General features: G+C 36.7%; 1 protein-coding gene across 1 annotated transcript in view; it reads left to right on the forward strand.

Annotated features, from left to right (window-relative positions):
• Positions 1-21,923, forward strand: part of MYO3B (myosin IIIB) — a 101,493-nt gene that overhangs the window by 58,772 nt on the left and 20,798 nt on the right. The window contains exons 11-22 of the mRNA XM_009996303.1: positions 345-461; positions 1,263-1,367; positions 3,588-3,671; positions 4,341-4,543; positions 5,267-5,365; positions 6,758-6,872; positions 7,267-7,393; positions 7,540-7,750; positions 8,820-8,967; positions 9,211-9,364; positions 11,288-11,376; positions 12,434-12,563. Coding sequence (XP_009994605.1) covers positions 345-461; positions 1,263-1,367; positions 3,588-3,671; positions 4,341-4,543; positions 5,267-5,365; positions 6,758-6,872; positions 7,267-7,393; positions 7,540-7,750; positions 8,820-8,967; positions 9,211-9,364; positions 11,288-11,376; positions 12,434-12,563 — 1,582 coding nt within the window. The remainder of the gene's footprint in view (positions 1-344; positions 462-1,262; positions 1,368-3,587; positions 3,672-4,340; positions 4,544-5,266; positions 5,366-6,757; positions 6,873-7,266; positions 7,394-7,539; positions 7,751-8,819; positions 8,968-9,210; positions 9,365-11,287; positions 11,377-12,433; positions 12,564-21,923) is intronic.

The following is a 21,923-nucleotide window of genomic DNA, read 5'->3' on the forward strand; positions in this document are numbered from 1 at the left end:
AATTGTGCTGTTGTCCTCTCTAAAACAGTCTTTTGCTACCACTTAAAATTTAATCCTTGAAAAATTATTATCTTGTTTCATGGCTATTTTCTCTTCAGAAGGTTTGTTTCTCAGGCTGGTATAACAAGATTTGTAATGATCTCCAAATGGGAGTTGCCATTTAACTTAGTTTTGTGGCATTAGAAGGAATTTTGAAAATCTTTGTTTATTTTTGTGGTGTTGGCATTTGACAAATTATAAGTAGCACTTACGTATTTCTAAATCAGTGTTCTCAGTATATTTACAAAAATCTTCCTAACTGAGAAAATACTGTTTAACTATCAAACTTTTTGTAATCTTCTCAGGATACAATTATCCATCAGCTGCAGAAACGCTATGCTGACTTACAAATTTATACTTATGTTGGAGACATTTTAATAGCCTTAAACCCTTTCCAGAATCTCAGCATTTATTCTCCCCAGGTAAGAGAGACTCTGATCTGTGGACAGTACTCACTTTACATTTTGAATTTACACCCCTGGCTAAAGTACGTAAATTATGTTGGAAGCTAGGAGCACAGACTGAACCCCAGCCTTTTCTTCAAAAAAACTGTGGCTGCAAATATTTTTTTAATTTTATTTTTTTAAATTCTGTCTCATTTTATTGCATTCTTTCCTGCTTGGTGGCAACAGTTCCACAGGAGCTGAGGATTACCCCAGCCACAACTGGGCTTATTTGGCATTTAAGGCTTCTGGGAAAAGAAGGGTGGTTATATGAGCCTCTTCATGCTGGGGATGTTGCTTCCTGAAGAATTGCTCTGACTGTTGTGTTATACATGTGCCATCAGCAGCTGCTTAAAAGAAAAAAGTGAATAAAATGCTGTAAAGATAGGGGCAGCTTAATTCCCTACAAACATGAAAGCAGATGGAATCATAATCTTAGTCTCCATGGGTGCCTAAATCAGGGTTTCAGGAAGAGGGGCCAGATACCAGTTTCACTCTTATCTTTAAAGTTTCTTTTGTATAGGGTTCCTTGTGATACAGTTCTCTTCACTGTCTTGTGGGGGAAAAATTGGAATGCATTTTAGGTATTGCAATTTGTATTGTGGAAGCAGGACAGTGTCAAGAATTGCGACTCCTCTTCCAGGTGATTCAGTAGAAGTTCTGTGGTAAAACAGGCAGCTACCTTCCATTGTAGAGGCAGATCTATCCTCTTTTTCAGTTATTAATTATGTAGTTAAGTTGTGTATTTTTACTGTTTTGTGTTCTTTTTTTAAAATGTAGTTCTCCAAGCTTTACCATGGTGTGAAGCGTTCCTCCAATCCCCCCCACATATTTGCCTCTGCAGATGCTGCCTATCAAAGTATGGTCACATTCAGCAAAGATCAAGTAAGAATCTGTTCATTTTGGTTTAGATTTCGTATTAATCATACAGCCACTATGCAATGTGGCTATGGCTGGTGTTCTGTTATGTTATACTTCGGGAATCTTTCTCTTTAAGGCTTTTATTCCTGCACCAGAAAAACTGGAGTGCAAATCTAGTCAGGTTTATAAGTTCTGAAGAGGACACAGTGGCATAAAATAGACTAAAAGTTCAAATAAAGTGATAGAGACCTGACCAATCTTGTTTACTGGATACCCATGAAGACCTGGCAGTTGACACCAACTGCAGGGTGTTGCCTGTACACGCTTATTCTAGACTGTCTTGCACTAAATGTTGTAATAATTTAAAGCTGTGTACATGTCTCAGAGCCATAGTAGTTTGAACCACTTTTCTGTTTCATAAAGATGTTATCAAGCAATGTATAACGAATTTGTTTAACTACAAGTCACAAAAAATAGGAACCATTAACTATTTTTGTTGTAAAATAAATAAAGGATAGATCTAATATAAATGTTCTGCTGAGTATGTGGAAGTACACTGATCTGGTAGATGGTTAGGACTTCTCTAGTGGCTTATAGTCTCTTTGATGGAAGCATTAAACTAAAAGGTACTCATGTAGAATGAGTAATGTGAGCACTTGTTATCTGGGGAAAAAAATAATTTTTACATCAGCCTGTCAGGCTAACTTTGTACATATTTAATATAATATGTTTCATATCTGCTTAGAAAGTAATTTGCATTTAGATCTAAATCAATTTCCTATCTTTAGTTTATGGAGTATTACAGGAGCATGTTTATCTCCCATTACCTGACTAATGTTATGTTGCTTCTTCAGGTAAAGGTGCATTAGATAAACACGGTAGCCAGATCAAAAAAATGTATTGATTGTTTTATCCATTGATCTTTCCCTTGTATTTTCCTGTGAAGCCTGAAAATTGACTCCAAGTCTAACATTTCTCCTGAAACTTAGGTGAGGTTCTGACCAATTCTACAGAGTTTTAAGAGTTCTATAAGAACTCATGAGCTTTAACTGTGTAAACTGTTGTACTTCTCTATGCACACAGGGACAATTAAGGTAGGTAAATCTGTAAATTTAACCTATAATTCTATCATTGTATTATCTTCTAGCAAGAAGGACAAAAATACTTGACAGGAAGCAAATAAATTATCTCAGTTCTGTATGAGTGCCATTGCATCAAGTATTTTAGAATCTTGTATCTTCCAGCCAAGAAGATGTTCAGAGTGGGGTGTAAATAATTTTCAGGTGTTTACATAAAAACACATGAATCTATCTAGCTGCTCAGTGTTAACATTTAATTATATGTCAGCTGATACTGTACCTTAAGTAGACTCATATTTTTACTGGTGACCTGAAGAACACATGAAAAAATGCGAAAATAATAAATGCTGTTAGAAGTTTTCCTTGCTATGACCTGAAGTGTTCATGCTTCAGTGTGCAGGGGAGAACTGATCTTCAAGGTGTACTGGCCTTCTACTTCCATCTTTTCCATGAGGTGTAACTGCAGAAAGGAGGATAACAAGTGATTTGGACCATTCTAGCTCATCTCTGAGTCTGGAGGCCATTTGGAGTGCCTATAAAATACCACGTGTTAAGGACTGCTGGTTATGTTCTCCCAGAATCATTCAGTGAACAGACACATTTTTCTGAAATTATGCTTTTTTACTTTTCTAGCTTGAACATCAGTATCACCTATGGAACAAGCCTTCTCTACACAGCAGCAATTATTTAAGATTATTTTTAAAGCTAGGAGCAGACTTTTGATCAGGGTATTAAATATAGCTGTGTTACATATTAATTCATATGAAGTCAATGTGGTAAGCTCAGATGCACTGTTAAATTATGTCACGTCAAATGAGCTGTGGCAGTTTTGTGAGTTTTAAGCATTTGAAACAAGCCACCTATATGCATAGTGTGTGTTAGCCTTTAGAGGTGGTCAGTGGTTCATGTGTCTTAGCTCTTAGAAATTCAATTGCTGCTTCACACATATGCACATTGCTGTCAGGCATTGCAAGATGCATTTCAGTGATCTAGGGAATAAATTATTACACAGAGCTTTTGCTGTTCTTTCCTTTCAGAAGGGAGTTGACCCTTAAAGTGTTTTGTAGTCTTGGTACTAAAGATTAAGTAACAGAGAGAAGGAGTAATATCTGAAATCAACCATGTGGTGAACTGTGCACTTAACTGTTCTGTTTTGTGTGTTCAGTGCATTATCATCAGTGGGGAAAGTGGTGCTGGAAAGACAGAAAGTGCCCATCTGATCGTCCAACATTTGACCTTCTTGGGAAAGGTATTTCTTAGCCAGTCATATAAAACTGTGAGCAGATCCTCCCAACCCCAATCTCAATTTTCACTTCATTGAGTATTTGGTACTTAAAACTGTTCAACTTAAAACTTGAGTTAGGATCGGGTAATCATACATATGAGAGTAGTGAATTAAGATTCTAGGGTATGACCCTCACCATACCATTAATTTTTTTTTTAAAAAAGAGTGTGCCAGATCCTGAGTGTTCAGTGCTTGCAGTTATCTACAGTGTTTTTCACATATACCATCATTCATTTATACAATAAAGAATGAAACATCTTGCTATGGCTCTAATCTTAGAAGCGTTTGAACATTTACGTGTTTTAAGCAATTTTCTTAGTGCAAAATTATGGGAAGTGTGTAAGGTTAACCTTAAATACGTGTTTAGTTTTTGATGGCTTTGATGCTCCATCAAATTATATGACACCTCAAAGGCAGAACAATTGGAGAGATGGAAGATTCTGGTTTTTCCTACCTGTAGGAGAATTCCTCATCAATTTGTTGGCCCTACAGTATAAGTAGAAAGGTTAACGCAGTAATCTGATTGCATACAAGCACGAGAAAGGGATATTATGCTTCTGAAGCAAGAATTGACTTGTGGGTAAGCAATATATTCTTTTAATGATCCTTCTGATCTGTGTCTGCTCTGTCAAGGCCAGTAACCGTGCTTTGCGTGAGAAAATTCTTCAGGTGAATCCTCTGGTTGAAGCATTTGGAAACGCCTGCACTGCCATCAATGACAACTCCAGTCGCTTTGGAAAATACCTGGAAATGATGTTTACACCTACAGGAGCAGTAATGGGGGCCAAGATTTCTGAATATCTACTCGAAAAGTCAAGGGTCATAAAACAGGCTGTGTAGGTATATTAATTGTCTGTCCTTTCACATTACTATGATGTTTGGATTCTGTCTGATTCTCCAAAATCCTTTCTTGTAAATGCTTTCGTGCCTTCTGCTAAAGCAGTGATCCTTTGCATAGTTCTATGATGACAAAAATAGTCAGTTACATTATTTTGGACTAGAAGCCAGAGCAGCACCATTCTTTGGAGAAATATTGTGGTTGGCTGGGTTTTTTGTGTTTCACAGTTGCTATATGATTAAAATAAGTGGGAGATTAGCTCCCTGCTTCAGTAAGCTCATGAGAAAAACCTTGATCAGACAAGGCTCCAGGGAGACCTTACAGTGGCCTTCCAGTACTTGAAAGGGACCTACAGGAAAGCTGGGGAGGGGGTTTTCATCAGAGAAGATAGTGATAGGACAAGGGATTTTAAACTGGGAGAGAGGAGATTTAGGTTAGATATTAGGAAGAAATTCTTCACTATAAGGGTGGTGAGGAACTGGAATGGGTTGCCCAGGGAGGTTGTGGATGCACCATCCCTGGAGGTTTTTAAGGCCAGGTTGGACGAGGTTTTCTGCAACCTGGTCTAGTCCCTGCTCATGGCAGGGGGGTTGGAACTTGGTGATCTTTGAGGTCACTTCCAGTCTTAATGATTCTATGATAAGAACTTCTACTTTTACATTGTATGAGATGCCACAAGAATAAACACGTGTGCTTTATAGGGATACTTTCTTTTTTCCAGGGGAGAGAAAAATTTCCATATATTTTACTATATTTATGCTGGCCTTTATCATCAGAAGAAACTTTCAGAATATAGACTTCCTGATAAAAAGCCTCCTAGGTAACTATCACTCACTTGTTTTAACTGCTCATTGTATTTAGCTATTGATCAGCTCTTGTTTTCAGTATGATGCCTTAAAATCTCTCTTAATCCTTCTCCATCCTTTAAGGATCTTTTAATCCTCCCAAGCAAACAGGAGGGTGGACAATAAAGCATTATGTTATTTGTATTTGTTTGAGAACTCAAACTATTTAAAGAGGAGGAGAAATAATCATTCTATTCGGTCATACTTTCAAATCAGAACAACTGCCTTATATTTCTTACTGTAATGCTTCAGTAAGAGCCCAGAATTTAGTTTGGAGTAGTGTTTTTTTATTGGTATTTGTACTTCGGGTGCATCTGATCTGTATAGGGTGAGGTGGTCTGTGTGAAATGTTTGTAACACTGTAATAGATATAAATAAAGAATAAGCGAAAATTAGTGCAACAGAAACAAGAAATTCTTCACTATAAGGGTGGTGAGGAACTGGAATGGGTTGCCCAGGGAGGTTGTGGATGCACCATCCCTGGAGGTTTTTAAGGCCAGGTTGGACGAGGTTTTCTGCAACCTGGTCTAGTCCCTGCTCATGGCAGGGGGGTTGGAACTTGGTGATCTTTGAGGTCACTTCCAGTCTTAATGATTCTATGATAAGAACTTCTACTTTTACATTGTATGAGATGCCACAAGAATAAACACGTGTGCTTTATAGGGATACTTTCTTTTTTCCAGGGGAGAGAAAAATTTCCATATATTTTACTATATTTATGCTGGCCTTTATCATCAGAAGAAACTTTCAGAATATAGACTTCCTGATAAAAAGCCTCCTAGGTAACTATCACTCACTTGTTTTAACTGCTCATTGTATTTAGCTATTGATCAGCTCTTGTTTTCAGTATGATGCCTTAAAATCTCTCTTAATCCTTCTCCATCCTTTAAGGATCTTTTAATCCTCCCAAGCAAACAGGAGGGTGGACAATAAAGCATTATGTTATTTGTATTTGTTTGAGAACTCAAACTATTTAAAGAGGAGGAGAAATAATCATTCTATTCGGTCATACTTTCAAATCAGAACAACTGCCTTATATTTCTTACTGTAATGCTTCAGTAAGAGCCCAGAATTTAGTTTGGAGTAGTGTTTTTTTATTGGTATTTGTACTTCGGGTGCATCTGATCTGTATAGGGTGAGGTGGTCTGTGTGAAATGTTTGTAACACTGTAATAGATATAAATAAAGAATAAGCGAAAATTAGTGCAACAGAAACAAATATTACTTATTAATTAGTAATAAAGTATATAACTGGAAGATACTGAAATAAATGTTCTTTCCAGTTACTGAGGTACTTGCATTGATGTCACTGGACCTTGTACTGGCATATCTGCTAGTATGGTGCTTTCTTTCTTCCACTCTATTTAGATATATTGATAATGAAACTGGAGGAGTAATGCATGATATTATTACTAAAGATTCCTATGGAAGACAATTTGAAGCAATCCAGCATTGCTTTAGAATTATAGGATTCACTGATGAGGTAAGAGATCTAGTCGCTAAACCTTTGTTGACCTTCTATATAAAAATCCCCTCAAATACTGCCTGTGGACAGGCTGCCATTTGTTTTTTGTGGATACACACCTGTGCCACAGAATCTCTCATATAACAGAAATGAACTATGAAAGCATAACCACACACTCGGAAGCCGAGACCAGCTTCAGGTCTTAGCTGGTATTCCGGCAAGTTCATTCAAAATTCTGTATCACACTGTTTTCTGAGTCAATAGAAGCTCACTTGAATTTGTGGAACTTGGTCTCAGAGCAAGCTACAAGCTTTAATAGCCATTCCAGTGTCCACACTTTTCTTTCATAGCCTAAATGTGATCTGTATATCTAATCAGATTCCTTAAAAGTGCTTATTGTCATCTGTTACAGGAAGTGTACTCAGTGTACAGAATTCTGACTGGAATCTTGAATACTGGAAATATTGAGTTTGCTGCCATTTCTTCACAACACCAAACAGATAAAAGTGAGGTTCCCAACCCAGAAGCCTTAGAAAATGGTAAATACATTTTAACTTTGCCAGTTCTGTAAATTCAATTTTATTGTATTTGTGAGAATCTTTAACTTGTGGTAAAAGTTGGGCAATGCTGGTGATTTCCACCAAACTATCACAGTCACACATCTTTTTCATCCACTTTCTTTCAGCTGCTGCACTACTAAGTATTGGGTCAGAAGAACTTCAAGAAGCCCTGACCTCCCACTGTGTTGTAACACGAGGGGAAACCATTATCCGAACAAACACCGTGGACAAAGCAGCTGATGTGAGAGATGCCATGTCTAAAGCACTTTATGGCCGGCTCTTCAGCTGGATCGTAAATCGTATTAATACGCTGCTTCAGCCAGATAAAAATATATGGCAAGTTACACAGAACTGAATCACGTGTATTTGCTGTGCATATGTCTTTGATGGGTTAATCCATTTGTATATTTTTGATTTTACAGAAAGGGTGCTGTGTTTGTTTCAGCTATGGCTTCAAAACTGCTTTCATGCTGTGAATTCTGTTTCCACAACATTAAGCCAAACATTTTCAAAGAGCTGAGTGGAATTTAGCTACTGAAGTCAATGGAAACTGGGTCGTTGAAATGCTGTACAATTGTTTAAAAAGATGCTTCTCATGTAGTGAACATTAAAGTCATAGCGAAGGCTGTTAGATAGTTGGAATACCCTGAAAAACTTCAGTATGTATTCACAGTCCTTACAGTCCTTCTGCTTTTGTAAGCTAGGAATACAGATCTCAGAATATTATTGTGCTGCTATTTGAGATGCTAGTGACGTGGCATTTTTTCTTTGTCATAATTACAGAAATGTTCACATTGTGCATCTTTAAGATTTCATTGCCAGGTAATGATCTGGCTGGCTTCATCTTTTCAAGCTGTATAGATTTTTAGAATTAAGAGAACCACTTAGCTGATGTGAAAATGCCCTTGATCTGACATGTCTACTTGGCACTTCACTGTATTGTATGGATATGTTTTCATGTATACCTGAGTTCTAGCAGTGTCTCTGGTATGAGTATGCTTTTAGATGTGAGCTCATAAAGCAGCAACAGACTTGGTAGTTATGCCCTCTGCCTGAGTATAGCAAGAACATGTTGTTAAAGTTTGACACCTTTTGTATACCTGAAGGAGCAGATAATAGATTTTATTTGGAAATCTGCCTGTTTAAAACCACTTGTTTTAATATGACTGCTAAGTGTCTATGTGTACCTACGAATCTCCTCCCTTCTTCATGGAAATTTGCAAGAAGCAGGTGGAAGACAGAAGTGTTAATGATGTCGAACAAATGCATAAGTTGTCTTAGGTTCAAATACACTTTTTCTCCTCTCTTTTTGCAGCAGATTAAATCAATTACGGAATCTTAGTTACCATGTTTCTTTTTAGTAAGAGTTGCCTATGATGAATTTTGTTTATATTTTCACATGCAGCAGTGCTGAAAATGGGATGAATGTTGGAATACTAGACATATTCGGATTTGAGAACTTCGCAAGAAATTCCTTTGAACAGCTGTGCATAAATATCGCTAATGAACAGATCCAGTTTTATTTCAATCAACATATCTTTGCACTTGAGCAGGTAAATTCAATTCTGATGAGGTCTAGTTGAATCAGACATCCTGAACCATAAATCATATTCAGGAGTACATTATAAACTATAAAATGGGTATGTGATTTAAATGCAAAATAATTACATATTTCAGTTGAAGTTTTGTAAGTAATGTTGTTGGGACCTATAGATTATTGCTGTGCATCATAAATGTTCTAATGATGACATTGTGTTTACTGGTTCAGTATTAAAACTGTGCTGGTGACTTTGTAGATGGAATATCAGAGTGAGGGAATTGATGCTACTACAGTGGAGTATGAGGACAACCGTCCACTTCTAGATATGTTCCTTCAGAAACCCATGGGTCTTCTGTCTCTACTAGATGAAGAAAGTCGATTTCCTCAGGCAACAGACCTAACCTTAGTTGGTATGTGCAAACAAAAATTCTGTGAAACAATAGATATATTTTGAGAGGGCAGAATGACATCTTTACTCAAGATTTACTAGCTGAAACTGAAATATTTATTTGACATTTTAAGTATACTTTTCATTGTGCTTAATAATTTTTCTTTCATGCTTTTTGGTTTTCTGTTCTTTTTATATTGCAAGAGTTAACTTATAAATCAGGTGTCAAGTGCTTATTATCTTTCAAGTATTACAAGAGATAACCTGTGTCTTGTCCCTGTATTTGAGGTACATCTATCAGCATTTATCCCCAAGACTCAAGACTGAGACATGTGTCTGGGACCACCCCATAAGCAACATTAGTGTTGAAACTATTATTTAGATCTCCCAGTCTCGCAGGCCCATGTTTATCCAATTAGAAAATACTGCTTCATTCCAGATTATCTCATCATAAATAGGAAGTGTGTGTTATTTCTAGTGTGCTATCTGGCTAAATATTTCCCTTCCTTCATGCATATTTTACATATATATTTTACAAATGTTCATGCCAACCTTAAAACATGTAGCACACACAGTGTTTACAACTGATGTCTTGCTTTTATTTACTAGAGCTACATTTTTCCCTTCAATATGAAACAGTGTTTCAGTTCCTTCAAAGGTATTGCAGCAGAGACTCAAACTGTTAGTTAGAGTATAGTAACAGCTGCTTGTTAAATTGCACAATATATGTACAAGATTTTTCACTACTGCTAGGCTGAGTTGAAACTTGAATTTAGGTCACTGATAGAATGAATTCTCTGATTTCATTCCAGTCCTCATTTGTGTACTAAAGCTGTGTGCCTCCCTGTGGGTCCTATAAATCAGTTAATACTGAATATTGGACTTTTACTTTCACAGAGACATTCTCCTTGGTCCAGTGCCAACCGCTGATCTGTACACAATACAGCAGGATCCCACAAGAAGGCAAACTGGGATATTTTGCTCTCTCCAGATGTGCCAAAAAATCGTTAATTGCACCGCCCTCACTCCACTCCCCTGAAATGCCAAACTTAGTTCTTGCTTTAAATACAAGCTTGATTAGATATTAATAGAAATTAAAACCTTACACTTAATGGATTCTAAGATTAGAAAAAACATTTTGATAATATGTTCTGAGCTACACAAAATTACAGATAATTTTATCAATTGATTCTGGCCTCTTGGTTTTTAGGTTTTTGTTCAGATAAAGAAATATAATAGCAAGCTTTAGAGTATCAGCACTAATTTATTTACAAAATATTAAAGAGCATACAAAATATCACAGGGCATGAAAGAGATTTTTCTTATAAAATAGTGTTTCTTTTTCTGTCAGCTCTTTAGAGGTAGTCATGGGAAACAGAAAGCCTCTTTTGAAGGGGCTTTGCATAGAAGTCTATTTTTCTGTAGAAGTCCAAAGGTGAATGCGAGGTAGTCTCAGCCCGAAGACGTTTATATATAATTAAAACACAATGCACAAAGCTAAATGAATGGGGAAGATGAGATAGGGAAAGTACAAATAATAGCCATTTAAGCAAGTGAGATACAGGCACAGCTTTAATTGTACATAGTTGAAATAAACCCACCCCAAATCCCATATATACACATATAAAGCAAATTCATAGCAAAATATGATAAGTTGTCACACCTTCTAATTGGCCCTTCTTATTTGGTACTTTTCCATGCACAAAGGTATGGACAAACAGTAGGTTCTGAAAGACAGTCTTACTGCGCTAGTTTAGGATGAGCTGTTCCATTCAGAAGTGGCAGCTAGGAAGAAAGCACAGGGAAGCTGGCACATAGCTATTTCTGAGCAGTCTGATAATATAGGTGTTCATAGTACTTAATCAGCAAACTGTCCCTAATTAGCATGAAGATTTTACTTAGTCACTCTAAGTCACTTATATCAGTGTCCATTCTCAATGTCTAGACAAATTTGAAGATAACTTACGATGCAAATACTTTTGGAGACCAAAAGGAGTAGAACTGTCATTTGGTATTCAGCACTATGCTGGAAAGGTAAGGTAATCTGATTGATTTTTTTTTTTTTAGTTCAAATAACAGTGGAATGGTCATTTTTTGTTTTATCTCAAGTTTCTGCTGTAACTTTTTGTTTCTCATTTTAAGAGACAAAATTATAAAGTTTGTGGAAATAGAGAATATACAATAAAATTTTCACATGTAGTAGTCCATTTTAGAACCTGTCCTTAAGGTTCTTTCACATATTGTATAAAACAGTAACCACCTTTTATTTTGAAATAAATTTGGTACCAGAAACACCATCACTACAAACATTTCAAAGGAGCAAGTCTCTGGACCCAGAACAGGCTATGTGATTGTTAACCTTGTGTGAATGCTACAGGAGTGCTGTGTGTGACTGTATATAAATATACAGATAGAATGCAATGTAAAACATCTGTAATACAACTTAAAATCCTATAGAGAACACTGGAACAACTGAAGCAAGCTCCAGAAAAACCACCCAAAGAAAAAGTTAAGCAAATTATTTTATTCTTATATGAATAAAAATAACCAGGCATTAATCTAAAATAAAAACCACTAAAATAATTGAAATATATGAGTGAGGTTTTTTCTTGCTAACATTTTTTAAGCACCTATATGTGCAACTTAATCCTGTTCCTCCAAGAGGTGTAGTTGTAGATCACAAGTTTGATGCAAACCACAAGGAGACTATGACCACCTGAGAACCATTTCTTTACATATAAGTGGTCAACTTAAGTTTTAATGAGCTATCTGTGTTATATTGCATCATGTACCACAGTTTGACATGATGAAGCATAACACAACGTGATTTTAGCCATTAACCCGGTATGATGGGCAGTGATATGCTATGATTATAGGTGCTGCTTATAGCCAGTTCACATTCTGAAGACACTGGTGATTCTGTGATTCTCTGTGAAGCTGTATGCTTGTAAGTCCTTTGCAGATAATTCATTGGCTTGTCAAAGCCAAACTAACTGGTCTGCTTGGTCATCTTGACTGTTCACATTTTAAAGAATAATAGTTTTTGAATAACCCTTTTTGGCATATTTTCTGCTTCTGTTTCCCATGCTAGGTATTATATGATGCCTGTGCATTCCTTGAGAAGAACAGAGACACTCTTCCTGCTGATGTTGTGGTGGTATTGCGAACTTCAGAGAACAAACTTCTTCAGCAGCTGTTCTCTAGCCCATTAACGAAAACAGGTATTTTCTGCACAGATTGGTTAACATTGCAACCTCTTCAGCTACCTATTCCTCAAAAACTCTAGTTGCTTCTGGACAAATTTGTTTTAATTCTTTTCCAGCTCTGTTGTTTAAAGCTTCCTAGATATCTAAAATGTTATGATCATATTTAGTTCAATTATGTTAACGTTAATTCTTCTAAAATACCCAAGCAACAACATTTCATGCCTTGCTCTAGAGAAAGGGAGACTATCTGATGTGTAAGGTAAGAACTCATTTTCAGAGCAGGATGAGAATATGGCAGTTTCTTGGTTCTTAGTCAATTAATTAAATTGTTTTAAAGCTTGTTGATGCTGAATTACATGAAAGTGCACAGATCTGTAGCTAAATAAAACAACAAGGTGAAATTTGGTTACTCCATGGATAGGTGTCAGAATACTAGTAGCCTATACAAATGATAGTTCTGCACTATACTTGTAAACAAACCAACAAATGTACACATCTATCATTACTTTCTACATGGCAAAATTCTTGTGATCTGGTGACATATGCAGACAAGGCTGTTGTATTTTTAGGTAGAAATAAGTATACATGCATTAGGTAGTGCTGTGTAGGCCTATTGTACATGTGGTGTATTCTGCCTGTACAGCAGCTCTGTCTGGGATTTCTGGAACCTCAGTAGCTGAGTCATGGCCTCTCTTGACGTTTCTGTGTAGAACAACAACATCTGGAGAAAAACGTATATTGGAGCCTTCTTTGCACATGTAAAACTGATAGCAAACTATCTGTTCACATTCTACCCAGAATAGATTCCTGTTACAATGTCTCTGTTCCTGTTACTAAGAGGCTCCGCATTACCCTCCTTCAAATTATGGTTTTAGCAGTCCCTGACAGGTGAAGACCCAATGAAGAATCATCTTCTCCTTTCAGCTGTGACAAGCTTAGATGGAGGAGGATATAGTTTAAGACGGAGTAGGATTGGTTTGTGCCCAAGTGGGGAACAAATTATCTTTGTGTCTACTTCTAACATTTGAGTCCATGTTAAATTGATTCTTTTATACACGCTGGATGGATCGAGTAAAGCAAAAAAGAAAGCCTCACATCTGCTCAAATGCGCCTCCACACCCCTCTTTACTAGCCATTTTATACCTTGGAGTTATTGTAAGAATGAAACAGATTAGCTGCTTTGTGACACTTATCAGTCCCTATTACTATAAATATTATATTTCTGGTTTTATTGCTACTTTTAAATCAGAATGCTGATGCTTTAATGCAAATTCATCTTCCTCTGTCTTTTTAGAGATATTTTGAGTGGCAGCAGCACTAAACTTGGGTATTTACTGAAAGAGTGGTAGGCACTGGAATGGCCTGCCCAGGGAGGTGGTAGAGTCACCATCCTTGAATATATTCTAGAAATGTGTAGATGAAGAACTTCAGGGCATGCTTTTGTGGCTGAGATCGTAGGCTGTGTGTTGTGGGGTTTTTGGGGGTGTGGTTTTGTGGAGTTTTGTGGGTTTTTGGTTTTGTTGTTATCGTTTTGGGAGTTGGTTGGTTCGTTTTGGTTTGGTTCTTTGGTTGGACTTGGTGATCTGAGGTCCTTTCCAACCATGACTATTCTGTGATTCTATGATTTTTCCTAGGACACATAAAATATTCAGTAAGAAGATACATCTCATTTGAGTCATGTGTAGTTACCCAGTTGGTGTATTTTTACTTTTTTGTCTCTCACATTCCTTTCTTGTTTCCTATTTGCATGAATTGTGAGTTTTCTGCTTCCCCTTAATAGAACATGTACCTTTCCATGAAGAGCACACAAGTGTGTTGTCTGTATTTCTCTCAAGTTAGTGTAGGACATCCTGTTAACAATTATTATGCATATGCTCCAGTGCATGGTGTTATAAAAATAGCTTAAAATTCTTAGGTCATTTTTATTTTTTAAAAGTCCTCATGATTTTGCTGGTTTTTCCAGCTGTCTCATAGAATTGGCACTCACATCCTGTGTTGGGGCCTCTGTGTTCTAAAATCAGACTGTTGCCAGGTTTAGTTTTTTCAGTTTACAAGATAAATGAAAGGTTTGGCTGAGAACAGAAGGTATCGCTGGCAGTGCTACTTCATCTCTGTGAAGAAAGATAATGCTATCGCTCTTAACTTTATACAAAGAAGCTTGTGTAAACAAAAGAATAGTATAAATGTCCCATCATACTCTGTCCTTGCCTTTTAGCCCTCTTCTCTCCACTCAACATGTGCTTCATTCCTAAAGCAAACCAGTAAAAATGCAGATTAAGATTCACAATCTTGATAGAATTTTCTCCAACTTTTTGTAGATTAGTGACTGATGAGAAAGTTAATAATTTACATGGAAGCCATATTGCATCTCTCCAGGTAAGCCTGACTTGAAGTGAGCCTTCTGCCAGTATCTCTGGTATTTTGTTTGAAGACGAGTGACAGCACATTCTCACATCTGCTTGGAAGTAGCTCTGCAATTTGCAGTGTACGTAGTTTTTGCCGAGCACCAATCTCTAATATGTGTAATAGTCACTAGGTGGTGCTATCCCAGAAGCAAGAGGGAATTTACGACGTAACATGGATCTGACAATTACTGAAAATGTAGTTCTTAAATACCAGAAAGAACAAAAAGATGCCTTTCCCACCCTGAGAATATCCTCTGTTTGAAGTATATTTATATAACTGTCATGTCTTCTGCTGTCAATAACTGAGCAGCAGCAAGAAAATAAATATTAAAAAGACTAAACTCTTTTACTATTTTAAGAACCTGTTAATCCCTGTGATTTATCAAATATACTTATCCCCTCTTAATAAATACTTCCATTTCACAGTAGCAGACTGTGTAGTTTAAAGGGCCATAAATTAACAGTAGAACATTGAATATACATTTTTAATATTAATTTATAGTTAAGAAAGTGTAGAATTACTGATATGAGGAACTTAAACATTCTGGTACTACTTTTGTAGTGTGTACAGCATGTTTTGTCATCTTTCAGTGGAAACTTAGGCATGTTCAGCATCTTGTAGAATCTGTTTGTACTTTATGTGGACCTTTAACCTCAAAACTGAATGAACATTTTCTGGTTTAACCTAGCAATTCTTCCAATTGCTTCCATATTTGCCACATTTTCTAGACACATAGTTGTTTGTGCTGAGAATTCTGCATATTCTGAAAAACAGAATTTACTCCAAATAAAAGAGTAGAGCTTTTTTTTAAAAATGCCACTACTCTAGTTGAATATGCACATTCCCATTCAGATGTAATACATCCTTGTTTGTCTCTAGTTCTGATTTATCACTGTTGCAGCTAAAGCATCAGATAGAAAAGGAATCACATTATATAGAAATAAGAGTCCCCTTGAAAGAGAAGGTGGCTTTAATTGGAAAAATTAAGGAAAGTCTTGGTAAATTCACTAGTAGTATCAATGGGGAGTCTGACCATTTGAGTTTAATTGACGTTTAATTGATGGCACCATCGGACTGCTTGGGCAAAGCAGCACTGGGGCTTTTTGAGACTGAAGCTCCCTCTTACACTTTTTCTTTCTTACCTTATGTTCCCCAGCTGGACAGATCATGCTGGCAGGTTAGAGAAGTGTGCCAGAGGGGTTTAATCTTCTCAGAAAAGCTACAGCACAACATGATTTTCTACTCTTGAAACAAAATATGTGCAGACCTTTTACCCTTCTATGGGCTCACAGATCTTTAGAGCTTTTATCAGGGTTACTCTGCTCGGCCTTAGGTCCTGGCTAGAGAGAGGGGGAGAGATTGCCACCTGGAGGGAGAGAAGGGGAAATCCTCAAGCCTTCCCACTAGCACAATAGAGACGCTGTGGAAACGTCCCTGTCCTGCCTCTGAGGATATGTAGGGGCTGGGCTTGGCTGCATAGATTAAATACAGGACAGGGTACCATTACCATTACAACAACATCATGTCTAATAATTTTGGTACCACTGGGTATGCTCATACATTCAGAGAGACAGAGGATCAATCTAATCATTGCTAAGAAAAACCCCTTGTTTATAGTGCCTAGATAACTGAGTATAATCTGTCAAAGAGAAGTGGGCTGAAAGTTTTCACAGACTTCACTGAAGAGTTAGGATAGTGATGTTTTTTACAAAACAAGGGAATTTTTAACAAAACAATTTCCTTCCAAAATAGAAGGAGAATAGATTTTTTTCAAAATCGAATTAATCATAATTATCCTGCCTTAAGGTCATTTCCCCTCCTCAGTATTGAGTTTTAGTCTGTGTTCTTTGTGCTTTTGAGTCTCCAGACCTGCTTACGGCCCTCAGACAAAAAATTATTACAATGTATGTCTCATATGAAGAAAAACACAATGAACCAGCAACTACCAGACCTCATGCTGAGATAGAATGGGGAGAACATGTTTCAGGCTTTCTTTATGCACATGAAAGAAGACAAGAACTAGAACCTTTTGCAAAAGCACTTTAAAGAACTGCTTTTCGCCAATGCTTGGTGACAAGAGTATTATCTCAATATTAATTTATGCATAACTTTTATAGCAGCTGATTCCTCACAAGGAGTCAGAAACTGTGAGAAACAAATAGCTTTTCTTGCATTTCAGTCCCATGAACAGATACTGGTCATAGAGTGAAATCTTGCCCAGTTGAAATGGTAGGTGTTTTGTTTTCAGTGGAAGCAGGACTTGACCTGTCACGGTTATCACTGTGCACTCCTATTGAGTACAAGCCCTTCCTCTAGCAATAGGTAGTGGCAGGTCTCTTGGTTTGGTTATATCATGCTTACATCCCAAAGTATAGCATGTTTCCATTTGGGCTTAGCATACTTTTTTCTTTTAATTCCACACGTCACAACAGAGGAAAAGACTCAAATACAACTTAATTTTACAAATTTATCCTACAATAAAATCTTTTTATAGTGGTACTTTTGTGTTAGTATTTTTACCTCCAATAATAACGGCAGGCACTCTTAGTCAAATGAATTGGAAACAAAGCCATTGTAATTATAATCTCTCTACTTAAAATTTATAATTTGGGTCACGTTAATGGCAGCTATACGTTTTCACACAGGACACAGAGGCTATCCTACTTCTAACTGGTCCATATGTTAGAAGCATATAAAAGTTAATAGTTTTTGCTTTGCTGCCAGTGTGTTGTGTGCAAAGAGAGGCTTTAAACCACAGCTGTGCATCGTCACAATTGTGAACTTTACTGGGTTGCAGATGTGGGACATCAGTGAACTAAACTTAATGTAGCTTAACTGAGTTTGAGATGTAAAGTGTTGGATTACCTTTTTATTTAGTTTTTCAGTTGACCATTTCAGAGTTCAGTGTTTCTTTTTTCTCCACATCCTAAGGGTTTGTGTCACAGGACAAAGGCGGTACACAAATAATCACAGGACTTGCTTGTAGGAGGATCCAAAACATGTCCTAAAATAGCCCTAAAAATGGAACTCATCTAGAAACAGAAGATCTCAGTCCTGCTACAGCTTTATACAAGACATAGCAATTATTTACTGTGGAGGATAACTCCCTATAAATAAAGTCTCACTGAATCTTTGGAATTGCACAAGGCACTAAGCACAACAGCTGAAAAGGGTCAAGTTAGATTTATCACATTTATGTTTGGTAAAGGGTGTTGCCAAAACAGTACTCCACTGTTTTAATATGCAACTTCACAGATTACATTTTACTGAAAACCGGCAAAGAGCATAGAATTTTTTTTTTTTTGGCCTCCAAGTGCTTGCAAATTGAACCCTAAAAAAAGTACAAGTAGGCAAGTTTAAGAACAGATCTTGATGAGCTTACTGATTTGATTCATAATAAGCCATTCTCTGTAGAACAAATCTTGATAATAATTTTTCTTTATTTTTCTGTCAGAGTGCAGATATCATTTCAGTTTTCATGTTTCTAGCCTAACTTCTCAATTCTATAATGAACATTGTCTCACAGTAGTGAACAATGACTAATCTTAATACTAATTGTATACTAGTTACATTTAAAATGTTTTTATACTGAGGAAGCAAAAGATGTATTACACAGAAGATGTTACTGGTTTTAATATTAACTAGAAGACTGGGATCTCACTACAGCATATACAGAATTTAAAGAGAGAAATATTCGGAGAACATTATACAGTAGTTGTTTTAATGAGTAGTTTACTAGGCTGTTTCTACAGGCAGTATGTGATGCAAGGTCAAACCATGTCAAAGATGCTTAGTGTGTCAATGGAAGCATTCAGTAGCTCTCAGGATCAAATCCTAGAAAAGCAATTATTTTAAAATTTGCTAATGAGTTTGTAGAGCCGATGTATTTGTTGAATATTCAGATAACCTTGCTGGTTTGAATATCCATAATGTTTTCTGCTGTGTCCTTTGCAAAGAATGTGCTTGTATTTCCCACTTTTTAAAAAACTGAATTAGGGGTTAACGTATCTAAGATATTAATATAGTTGGTGGAAAACAAACCTCTGAGTCTGTGCTGGATTTTGTGTATTTGTTTCAGAGTATTTCATATGCTGAGTTTTCTGTCTTACTGTAATTTTGTACTTTTATCCATTTTCTTTATTCCTTTAGCCTACAACAAATGGCAAAGGTCAGTTCTTTGCTAAACCAGCATTATCTTTTCTCTTGTTTGACTTTGTCTTATTGCAACCCGACTTGGCTTGATGTAGGATAGCATATAACTGAACTGCCTAGGCAGCAGGTCACAATGTATGTCAAAGACAGAAAATTAATTTGGGGCTGTTTGTATGAATAGGGATTTGTTTTGTTAAGTATGGAGATACAAATATAAATGAGAATCTTTTAAATTACCACAAAAATAACTGATTTTGAGCAATCTGTGATAATATATTGAAGTCCTGAGCTCCAGAGGAACAACATTCAGTTGAGAAACCTTTGAGACTTGATTAAATTAGTAATCAACATTATTAATGCTTAGATTTAAAAAATAGGGAGGCTTGGGACTTTAATAAAGTTCTATAAGCATGTTTCATCCTAAATTAAGACTTTTAAAAGACAGCTCTTCTCTTAAAGCATCAAAACCTGGTATTGACAGTGTTTTTGCCCTGTCTATACTAGAGTCTTAACCACTGAGAAGACTGGTAGTCATAGTGAAGTCAGAGAAAATGTTGCTTCAATTTATTTCATGTGCTTTCAGTGAAACCTTTATACCTAAATGTTTACTACTAAATTCATTGGGAATCTTCCCAGGCTTTACCAGGATTTTGATCAGAGTGTGTATGTATGGAGCAGCTTCAGCGGCAGGTCCTAAGTGATGGAATATGTACCATAAAGTGTTCTATACATCGTATGGAGAGTGAACATATTCTATAAATACAATCAATGTGCTGGCAAGCACAGTTTTTTTACTTCTCCTGGGTTTCCTGTTTATTCACGGTTCTTGTAGAAATTTGCCCTTTGTTCTTCACCTCTCTAGTTTTCTTCTAATCTCAGTTATAGTTATGGTACAGGAACCAAAAACGATCTGCTTGGGCAACAGCAAACCTCCTGTTGATGTGCTGACAACACAGACTGCAACATTCTGTACTGCCTTTTGTTCCCCAGAGAGTTCAAGTTCATGACACAACAACAGTAGTACACTACCAAAGTTGCTAAGAACCGTATCTAAAAGAAATCGCCTGTGTCTTCTGACAATGTATAAATCATAAAAAGCTGAGCCACTCTGCTCTATAATGCAGCAGCTGGAAGACTGACCAGATCAGGCTGTGGCCAGCTTATCAGCCAATCTCCAGTCAGTTAGTCATGTCTCCAAATAGTCATGCTGCAGACCTGACTAAGAAAATGCTGGGCATCCAGCATTGTTAACACTGTAACTTCTAATGCTTTTTCCAAACCATTTTGCACTTGTTTTCATTTTTGTCTAGATGCAGCTTCAGATAGTGAGCTCTCAGTTGCGCTTAGTGTGCCTCTCCTGTCATTAATACTGTGTTTGGACAGAGGTGCCCAACCTATGCCCACCTGGCTGTGGCCACATAAAGAGTTTGTCCAGCAGGCACTCTACATCCCCTTGTACACCTTCTGTTCCAGCACCAGGTGACCATCACTCGTCCTGTGCCTGGGAACCTGTCCCTAGTGTGACCAGGCTGTACCTCATGTACTTTGCCTGCTGTCTGTAAGTTTGATCATTTGTGGGACTATGATATTCCGAGAATCGCGTAAGGTTTGTTTGTGAATCCTATGATCAAGTATGTGCCTGTGGTATTTCAGGGAATGTCTCCATTTCAGAGAACACACTCCCAATCAAGTAGATAGCTACACGTCTGATTCAATTCAGCTGGTAAATTTGCCATGTTGCTTAATACTCAAGGTTGCGTTTTAAAAACATCTTGGGCACTAACGCTAATTAATTATAAACCATAATCTGTTCTTGTTTACAACCTAAGTGTAACTAAAAGCTAAAACCTTTCTTACTGAGATCATACATTTACATACTTGGAATATAGTAGGCAGTTTGTCTTTCATTTAGTCTCAGTTGCTCTCAGCGTCTTTCTTCCCTTGCATTCTACAATTCTACTAACCTGCTGTGTTAAAACAATATTTAAACATAGCAGTGATGATGCTTACAAGTGAAGTTTTGTTTGCTGTATGTTTGCCACAGCAAATTTTATTGTTGCTGTGTGTTTTCCAATAGGTTCCTTACTAATGTGGAAGTGACCACAGAAGTGTCTGTGATGTATGAAGAAGAAAGCATAGCAAAGAAACCTATAAAGAAACCTCTAGTCTAACTGAGAATCAGGATTAGAATTTGTCAGATCTCTATGGTGTGGGCTTTTTATTTCAAATAATCTGGGCCAGAAAGTGCAACTTTTTTGCACCTGAAGCAATTACTTGTAATTAAATTATTCCCAAATGGGCATTATAATCTGTAAGTTTTCATGGTTATCAGATTCTGTTTTGCAATATGGATCTGATTTTGGAAATGTTATTTCTCATTTTTTATTTACTTATTCTGAACAGGAAGTAAAATTGTTCCCTTCTCAGATTAATGAGCAGCAGAAGTGTGTATATATTGATAATTGTATTCTACAGACAGTATTTTATAAAAGTATTTTTGTGTAAAATGTGTAGTATATGAGAAAATTTTATTCTTAGGTTTTTATTGCATGAGATTAAAGTTACTTTAGTGACTCAAAAGGAGTTTTGATACTTAGTGATTAGATTCAAATTAGTACTCAATAAAAAAGAACATGTATTAATTTATAGTAGAGTTAAGAAAAGCTTAGTCTTACAGTAGCAAAAGATGAAATTGAATTATGGTGATAAGCAGTCAGCTTCTTTAGGCTAGATAAAATGTACTGAAAGGAAGGACAGAAAAGTATCTGTGTATGTCAAAGGCATTGTCTGATTCAACCTGTTCTGGAGTGCAAGTGC

This window comes from Chaetura pelagica, unplaced genomic scaffold (genome assembly GCF_000747805.2).
Source record: "Chaetura pelagica isolate M959 unplaced genomic scaffold, ChaPel_1.0 scaffold3, whole genome shotgun sequence".
NCBI classification, from domain to species: Eukaryota; Metazoa; Chordata; class Aves; order Apodiformes; family Apodidae; genus Chaetura; species Chaetura pelagica.